Raw genomic sequence first — 9,792 nt, forward strand, 5'->3', positions numbered from 1 at the left:
GAAAATATAAATAGATTTTAACAATTTAGAAAAATAAATGTAGAAAAAACCATATCAATAGACTAAGTGACCATGAGAGAGAAAACACAGAAGTTCCCCAAAGAATGTACATGACCTAGACGGATTCAGAGAGTTCATTCTATGAATGCTTAAAGAGTAAATAATCCGATTGTACTTAAGTTATTTCAGAGCATAGAAAAGGAGAAAGAAACTTCCAAATTTAACTTTAAAGTGTGTTTAATTTTTGAGCTTTTATTTTTCTTTGGAAATTTTATCATGGGAGAAGATTTTCTTTGAATATGTGTTTATAACGTTGATTTTGTTCTTATTGTTATTGTCTTTATGCAATTTACTACTGAAATATATTAATATTCTGTTTAATCTCATTGCAGATACTCTGATGGCTTTGTTGAATAACATAGCTAAATATAATTCAAAATGAAATATAGAATAGGGAATTATTTTCATAGCCCTGGAGTAAATTTAATTAGTGCATCACTCTAAATAGTGTACAATAGTAATAAACTCTAAATTGCGATCCAGTGTTTCTAGTGAGCAATGGTTGATATTGAGGATAGGGCTCATGTGGGTCAAACAGAAATAACTAGTATGCTGCTAGCAACATTTCTCAAGCATGGATAATCATATCTCAGGTTCGTGTGAAGCATAATAATTAAGCTTAATGGGTTAGGACAAAAAGATAGGTAATATGCCTATAATCATGAAAGGCATTGACTCAGTGGCATAAAATCAATATTATGCTAAAATAATACCCACCAGGCCAGGTTGTTAGCACTAGCTGTTGGTGAAGGTGTGGACCATCAGGAACTCATATACTTCTTGTGGAAGTGAAGAAACTTCGGTAATGCTTATTTAAGTTGAATGCATATATTTGAACTCAGAAGTGTGTGTGCACTACCTTCACCCAAGCATCCTTCTTCCCCAAACCGCTATCCAGCCCCACCTCTGCAGGAAGAACAGCCTGGCATGATGAAGTAGGCGATGGTATAAGAATTTGCATATTATCTTGTAAATCCTCTAATTCTAAATGCTATGATAAAAACAAATCAAAATTAAGAGATATTAAATGCTGGATGACACTAGGCATTTGTTTGCGGTGTTTTGGAAAGGCATTGTGCAGGTAGAGGGAAACCTGAGATGATTTAAAAGAAAGTGAGCCACTCCTTAAGATCTGGTCAAAATCCTTGATACTAAACATCTGTCTCCATATTCCCGCTTTTGATATCCCTCACATCCCATACAAGATGTTTCTTAGATCAATTCATCTAACTATTGCTGCACCAGACCCAGAGATAGAGCATTTGTAGGCAAAAAGTTAACTGGAGAGTCATCTTGAGATGAACAACTATTAGGGAATGAACACAACAGAATTGGGTAGAGGGAGTTTAGTTCTGATGCGGTCACAACAAAGAACTCAGCCTACTTTTTGGTGAGCTCCAGATTTGAGATGATCATGGATAATTGTCTTGAAAGGTGGGAAGGAAGCTGGGTTGACTAGTCATTGGATGGAGGCTGCCCCTGGGAAGGACACATGACCTTGCACAAAGTGGCTCACTAGAGATGAGGAAAATGCTGGGGGTGGGTAGATGTAGATGCCAGACATCAGCTGATTCCATCAGCATCAGGTTGAGTGGTGAGTGTGTTAGTTTTTCAGGGGGGATCTTATTGGGGAACCACATCATCCACTAAAATAAGACTTGGCATCATGACCTTAAGATTTTACCGGACCTGGGAGATTACTGAAAAGAAGATGAAAACACAGTCTGTTTTGGGTTTGACATTTTTTCCCTAAAGTAGTCTTCTGAAGGGTATGCCTAGGAATGAAAAATTATGGGAGTCTCAATCCCCCAATTGGCAGTTAGAAACATTGTCTGAAAAACCAAAGCAATTCTAGGTAGTTTGATATTCTTTACATTCCTTGGTCTTTTTTGTCTCCTCTAACATCACTGCCATGCTACTTTGGATATGCAATCACTCCAACAGAACACTCAGCACGTAATCGTGCTGTCCAAAGCTTATTTTTATCACTATTCTATAAGCCAGGTTAGATGAACATTTTAACTGTTGTCGAAGAAACTGGTTCAACTCTACAAAAGAGAAGACGGGAAGTAATGCAAATAATAACACATGAAAAAAGAGTAAAAATAGCACAATCTGTTTTAGTTTTTGCAAAGCCAAAATTTATGCCTTGGGATGATGACACAGATGTAACCTCCTTGCCATATTGTTGACTTCTCATAAGGAAAGATAAATGAATAATGACTTGCTAAGCAGACCATGAAATTTAGGAAGTATGTGGTATTTGTTTAATATTTTAATGAACTACATTTAAAATAATGGAAACTCTGTTTCATAAAAGAAATATCAGAAACAGCTTCTGAGTGGAAATTAGACTCTGTGTTAGTAATTACTGCAAACACACAGAATTGAGCACCTTATCTTTATTATAACATAGTCTGCAGAATTTAAAGAGGAATGCACTGGAGACAACAGTGTAAGAAATGTGCCAATGATCAAGAAGCTATGTCAGTTTAGAACAAATTTTGATGGGATGTTTAAGCTTGCTGGAACAATTTCGCTTTTTTTGTTGTTGTTGTTCATTCTTGTTTGCATCTCCAAGAGTGAGTCTTAGGACCCACTTGATTCCCCAAGCTGGGAAAATCTTCAGGCGTGTTTATGTCTGGGATAATTTCAGTTGTGTTTGCAGTACGGGGAAGATCTTTTACTACAAAATCCTTGGATGGAGTATAGGATAAATTGCACAGAGAGATCTTCTTCATAGGCTCCTGTTGAGACTCGTGCTTTTTGATAACAGCCAGATAATGTTTCTCAAGATTGAGGATATGAGCAGTGGCTTTTGTGACATTATTAGGGAGTCCAGTCACAGTGACAACATTTAGATTTGGGGATCGTCTTGAAGAGAAATGGATATCTACTTGGAACTGATTCATGATTTTGTGAATGGTTTTTCCATGGAATCCAATAACCTGGCCATGAACACGATGGTTTACTGGGATTTGCTTAGTAACCCTTTTTTTTCAAATTTATGCACCAGTTTCATGATTGTATTCTGGGCAGCGATGGTGTTATTTTCATATCCAGTGATGGTGATTTGGTCTTGTGTCTCATCACTTCCTTTACGTGGAAAATGAATAGCAACCTTATGCTTCAAGCAAATCTGAGTAATAACTACCCCTTTGTGACCAATGATCTTAGGGTGATATTTGGGGTCTACTGTGAACTTGAGTTTAAAATTTCTTAATGCTCGATCTTTTACTTCATTTTGTAAAGCCTTGACAAGTTCTTGTAACCTAGCTTTGGCTTGCTCCACATTTGCAGCAAGGCCAGTGATAAAAAGGATACCAGATGACAATCCAGGTGTTGACATGTGTATATTAACTTCAAACCTATCCATTATCTTTCGTATCTCTCTTCTTTTCTGACCAATGATATAATGGTGAGGGTCAAAGGGCACGTCTAGTGCAGCAGTGACAGGAATTAAAGCCTCAAGGGCTTCCATGGCTGCTGCACACTCTTCCTTTTGGCCAGAGATAAGTATGGTGTCACATTTCCTTGGGGAAATAGAAGCAGCTTCCGTAGTGCTCTTTTCCCTAACTTCTTCCTCATTTTTCTGAATGGTTGGATCCATATTAGTAACTGAGTTCTCTTTATCTGGGAATTTGATTTGGACATTATAATCTCTAGTAATTTGTTGGATTCGAGAACACATTTGTCCCATGATAAAATGATGGAACTTCTGGGGAATAATACATTCTGTTGTGACTTGACTATCCAAGTCCCCAGTAATCTCCTGAATGTGCTTTTTGGCGGCTTCCACACAAGGCTTTGCTCCTTTGATTGTGACTTTGCTTCTCTGTTTTCCTGAATATGAAAAGTTAATACTAACACCACCATACTCCTCAGTTATCTCGCGAAAAACCGGGCCTCTTCTCATGAAAAAATGATGGTGGTCAACAGGATTTATCAGTATGTCCTCCTCTACAATGTTATCTAGATTTGTAATTAGTGCCGCTAGTCCCTTTTGTGCATCTTTGACAGCCTTCTCTGTTCCTTTAATAGTTAACAATTCTTGATCCTTGTCCTCAGGGATAGGGAAAATGATGTGCGCTCCAGTCTCATTACAGACTTTGGAAACATTGCCACCATTTTTATTCATGAGGAATTTGTGATACTGTGGTTTGACGTGGAGAATTACAGTATGACTCTTGGTTTGCTCTTCTTCTGCTAGTTGTAGCAGTTTTGTCCTGGCCTTTTCAACACTTTGGGCAGGGCCCCTAATAATGACTCTTTGAAGGCCTGAGTCCATTTTTGGAAAGTGGATGTGGATCCTTCCACATTCTTGCATGATTGCACCAATCAAACAGTCTTTAGAATCGGTAAGAGACTTGTATAGATTGGAAGGAATAGAAATCTCTACCTCTGAACTATTGGTTATATGTTTCTGAGTTGGAAGAATCCAGTTAGAAGCTACTTCACAGTTTGCAGGTTTTCCACTGATGACAATATCTTCTGAGTAGCCACTTGCCGATGGAGGATTACTTTTGGTGTTGCTTGCTGCACAGATTTTTTTTATGTTTGCACCTCCTTCTCCATTGACATTTCTGTGAGGCTTTTTAAAGTTGGGAATAGTTACGGAATAGCTACTCTCTACAATGTCTGCCACCACATTCTCCAAATATTGTGTGCATTTTTCTATTTCATGTTTTGGCCCTCTAAGTTGGACTGTGTCACTTTTTTGTGCTTGGTCAGGAAAATGAATCATCACCTCTGGGAATTTCTTCTGGATGTCATGGATCCGTTCACCTTTCCACCCAATGATTGCAGGGTGAAATCTTTGCTCAATGATTAAATCCTTGCTGTGCTCATTTTCTAAATGACCAGCAAGTTCAAGAAGTTCTCTCTTGGCTTGTTGGACTCCCTGAGATTCCCCCTCAATTCTAATCAATTTATTCTTTACATTTTTAGGTGACATTAGCACAGAAACATTATTCCTCTCTTTAATTTGCTTTATGATGGCATCATTCTTCCCTATCAGATGTTTGTGAAACTTACAGTCAACATTGATTTCTGCATAATCCATCCTGTTAATTAGATCTTTGACTATGACCTCAATTTGTTCTTGAGCATAATTCACATCTTCTTTTGGTCCTTTTATTGTAATTTTATCTCCTTCAGTAAATTCTATGTGAACTTTTGGCATGCTGTGTGTGATTTCAGATATATTACAACCTTTCTTACCAATAAGAAATCTGTGAAGCCAGGAAGGTACAAAGATCGAGGAAACAGTGTAAAGTTCGGTCTTCGAACTGGCTTTGGAAAATGCCTGCCCTGAGCTTCCAGGCTCACCTTGCTCTGTCACAGAAGCTGACATGCTCTCTACGGGTAAGATCTCTATTGAAATTCCACTTCTTTGCAAGGTCTCCTGCACAGAATTTCTCTTGGGACCTATGGTACACTTGTGCTGAAATTTCATCTCTGCATTGATGGGTGTGTTTTTCTTTTTAGTGCTGTCAAAAATCTCCTTTACACAAGCCTGAGCCTCATTAAGCTGCTGCTTTTTTTCAGTAAAGCCTACTTGTGTCTGATTGACACTAGGTGGTGGAACATGGATGTGTGCCTCTGTTTCTGGTATAATTTTGTCAAAAGTTTTACTGGATGGTCCAGGAGTGGAAGGAAAAAATGCTTTTTTCTCATCTAACTTCTCTACAGCACATTTGTCTTGATCAGTAGACATACCTAGGACTTCATGTAAATCCTTCTTCATGACCTCTTTGATGCCCACAGTATTAATCCTGTTGCTGTGGTTATCTGGGCATAAGTTCTGGATGTAGGTTGCATCTTTTTCTTCTAAGTCTTGCATTTCTCCTCCAGTCTTGCCTGTAACAAAGCACGGCTGTTCTTCGGGAATGGACACTGCAGTTAAACCTCGATCCTGAAACCATGTAAAAATCTCCTTCTGAGCTTTCATGACAGTTTCTGTTTCACCAGAGACTATAATGTAGAGGCCCTGGTCTTCGACAAAAATTAATTCTACATTGGCACCAGTCTTTTGCATGATATCTAGGTAGAATTTTCCTCGTCTATCTTTACCAAACTGATTCACATACTCGTTCTCCTCCAGAGGCACATGAAAGACTTGAGTGATGACTGAGGTTGTGATAGGCTGACTATTATTACTCAAGCATTCAGCAGGTTCCTGAGCATTTTCCAACCAATTTGTTTTCTCTAAGAGTTGACTGAATTTACCTTTGTAGGTTGGAGTGCCAATATGTTCTTCTGAATTTAAAGCAGTGACATAATTGCCTTTTTGAATGGACCTACTTTGGTGCTCAGTCAAATTTTCTTTGGAGCTCATTGTTGATTTTTAACTGCATTCAATTTAGATATGTTGCAGCTAAATGCTCAGAAGCCAGAAAATTCTTGTAGCTGTCTTTTTTCATATTACTGTGTGTGAAAAATAAACATTTTAAAGATGTAATTTCCTTCCAAGTTCATCCCTAAACTCAAGTCAATAAAAAATAAAATCTTATTATTTACACAATTTGACAAAAGTGTGCAAGTTTTAGCTATTCGACTCTGATGAAAGTACCAAGATGTCTTAAATTATAGAGACTGTGAAGAAACAGCCACCGTTTTGCTAAACAACAGAAAGAAATCATTTAATTTCGCTTATCAGAATCATCAACAACCCTCATTTTTCTAAGTGAATGTCATCATTTTTTTGACTCTTATTGCTGTTAACTTCATATTACTTTTGGAAAAATATAATTCTCTCATCTTCAATGATACCACATTTTCCAGGGCTCCCTAATTTTCTTAACAGCTTTGTAGAAGAATAATTTATATACTATAAAATTCATACACTTATGCATATAATTTAATGATTTTTAGTTAATTTACAGTGCCGTGGAACTCTCACAACAACCTACTCATGGAACAGTTCCATCACCCCAATGAGATCCTTCATGCTCATTTGCAGGTAACTCTGTTTCCACACACACATCTAGGCAAACACTAATTTATTCATTTTTCACTATATACTTGCCTTTTCTAGACATTTTATAAAAATGCTCTTATATAGTGCATTGGACCTCTTGCACCTTGATCCTTTGCCTTAGCATGATGTTTTTGAGGCTCCCAAACGTTATCGCTTGTATTAGTAGTATAATCCTTTTTATGGATGAATAATGTTTCAGATCTATTTACTTTTATCTTAACTCTTCTGAGTCCATCTCGTTCCTGGCTCCAAAACCTTCAATGGGATTCTCCATATTGAAATGTTATAGGGTGCTCTTTTGGACTCTTTTCTTTGTCTATCTTTTTCCATATGTGATGTAAATTAGATTCATAACATTGACTATATTTGGTAGACTGATTTTCCTCAAATATGATACCCCAGCCCTGAGCTGCAATGTGTATAGGCATAAGCCTGCTCAGTATCACCACTGGAATAGATAATAGCCCTTTCAAATTTAATACATCGAGTGGACTTTTGATTTTGTTCTCAGTCTTTTTCCTTCTGGAATATTCTGAAACTCAGAAAATGGTACCTGGCTTTCCTCCTGTTGCTCAGACCAAGTATGCGGTGTCATCTTTGACTTCTCATTTTCTCTCACATTATACATGCATAGTAATAACATTCTTGTTAATCTGAGTCTGACCTTCTCTCATCATTTCAAACCTATAATTCCTAGTCTAAGTCAGCATGTCAGCACTGTGACAAGCATTAAAATGCTATACCACTCCTACTTTTGGCCCCTTGTGGCCTATTCTCCACAAAGCACCCAAATATTAGATGATGTCAGCATCTTGGTGGCATAAGATATTCCTCATTTTCGTCCCCCACCTTTTAACAATAAGTTATATATCTACCTATGAACAAAAGCACCATTTTTGGAGTTGTGGGATCCAGCACAATACACCAAAACACCCAGGAGGAGTCTCACCCACCTGTGCATCTGGTAAGAGGTGGACAGACCTCAGTTTGGGCTGTGGAACTAGCAGAGCCACAAACCTCCCCCACCCCCTTTGCCACAGTCAGGAAAAAACCTGGAAAGCACTGACCTGGGCAGATATCCATGAATGAAAGAGAATTTGCAGGTATTCAGGCTTCCCAAGTCGGAAATTCCAGCATGCCACTGGAGAAAAAAAAAATATGCGTTTGGTCACAATGGAGATGGTAACAGGAACTTTCCTAATGCCGCACTCCTCCCCCAACAAGGCAACACTGCAAAGGGATGAAATATCTGGTGGTGGAGACCTCTCTGCAAGAAAAAAAGAGAGCAGTGAGTGAGTGCCTGGCTACTGCAGTAGAATGGGAGGCTGCTAGAGAATTCTTTTTCTCTCCAGCAGGACTCAGAATAGTGAAGGGAGATCTCCATAATTAGGAGAAAAGAGGATATCCAGAAAGAGGCAGACAATGTCAAATGGCATTAAAACAATATGGTTCCTGTGGACTGTACTCAAATCTTCAAGAGGAAGTCCACCCAGGAGCTTTTAGGAGTATCTCATCTGAAGAGATTCCCAACAAGTCTGCAGGTACCCTCAATGCTGTGAATGCTAAACCCACATCTGCCTCTACTCTATGGCCAGCTCCTTGTACATGATCCCAAATGCAGTGACAAAAGCAAGTCCAGTAATCAGAGTGCTATCAGAAATACAGACGAGGATTGTGGACAAAGGAGAAACCACAAACTTGAGCTATAGCACTACCTTCTGGAAAATAAGAGAGGTTTCCAGTAGCCAGCCTGGTGGATGGTAAGAACCAATGAATTCTGCCACAAGAGCAGCATGAAGAGTGGAGCAGGTATACTCATACAAAAGGAGAAAAAAATCCATGTATAACAGCATCGACAAAGAGTATACTCCATCTGAAGGAAACCACTGAAGATTTTAAGGTTTCTCCTACTTCAGATATGAAAGTAGCAATGCAAAACTACAAGAATCATAATAAATAAAGGAAACATATCATCAGTAAGGATAACAGTAATTCTCAAATAACTGAGCTCAATGGCACAGGGTTTTGCAATTTAGGTGATATAGAATTCAAAATAGTTGTTTTGAAGAAACTCAACGAGCTACAAGAAAACTCAGAAAGGCAATTCAATGAAATTATAAAATAGATACATGAACAAAATATTTATCCAAAAGATAGAAATCATAAAAACAGACAGAAATTCTGGAGCTGAAGACTTCAATGAATTAAATTTAAAAAATACAATAAAAATCATCCATCGCAGAGTAGAGCAAATGGAAGGCAGAATCAGTGAGCTAGAGAACAGGAATTTTGAAACTCAGTCAGAGCAGAGCAACAAAAATAACAAAAAAAGAGTAAAAAAAGCCTATGCAATTCATGCATTCCAACAAGAGAGCATATATTAGAATAAGCAAGACTGCAGAAAGAGAAAAGAGGGAGAAGAGGGCAACAATTTTAGTTTTTCATTACCTGAAACATTCAGAGGTCTGTATTTAAAATACAGTGTTCGCTATTAAACAAAACCTAGGAACTATAAGGACATTGGAACATAGCTTATTTATATTGGATTTTAAGAGCATAGGAAAGGCCTCCCCTCTAAATAAAGTTCAGGATACATTACAAATTTAGATATTCTGGCTCCTCCCTGCAATACAATTGTCAAAAAAGGTCAAAAAGATTTTCTTTGATATGCTGTCAAAGCAAATAGACCAACTGTTGCTGAGAATTAATAGATACTTTCAGAAAAATAAAAAAAAATTACAGTGCAATATGAA

The 9,792-nt window shown here is 37.8% G+C and overlaps 1 protein-coding gene across 1 annotated transcript; it reads right to left on the reverse strand.

Moving 5' to 3' along the window:
* Nucleotides 1–2,618: 2,618 nt before the first annotated feature.
* Nucleotides 2,619–6,397, reverse strand: LOC124232017 (vigilin-like). The gene is given in 2 exon segments (XM_046649009.1): nt 2,619–3,056; nt 3,059–6,397. Coding segments are annotated over 2 exon segments (3,777 nt in total).
* Between the last annotated feature and the right edge of the window lie 3,395 nt (nt 6,398–9,792).

Source organism: Equus quagga, unplaced genomic scaffold (genome assembly GCF_021613505.1).
Source record: "Equus quagga isolate Etosha38 unplaced genomic scaffold, UCLA_HA_Equagga_1.0 HiC_scaffold_168_RagTag, whole genome shotgun sequence".
NCBI lineage: Eukaryota > Metazoa > Chordata > Mammalia > Perissodactyla > Equidae > Equus > Equus quagga.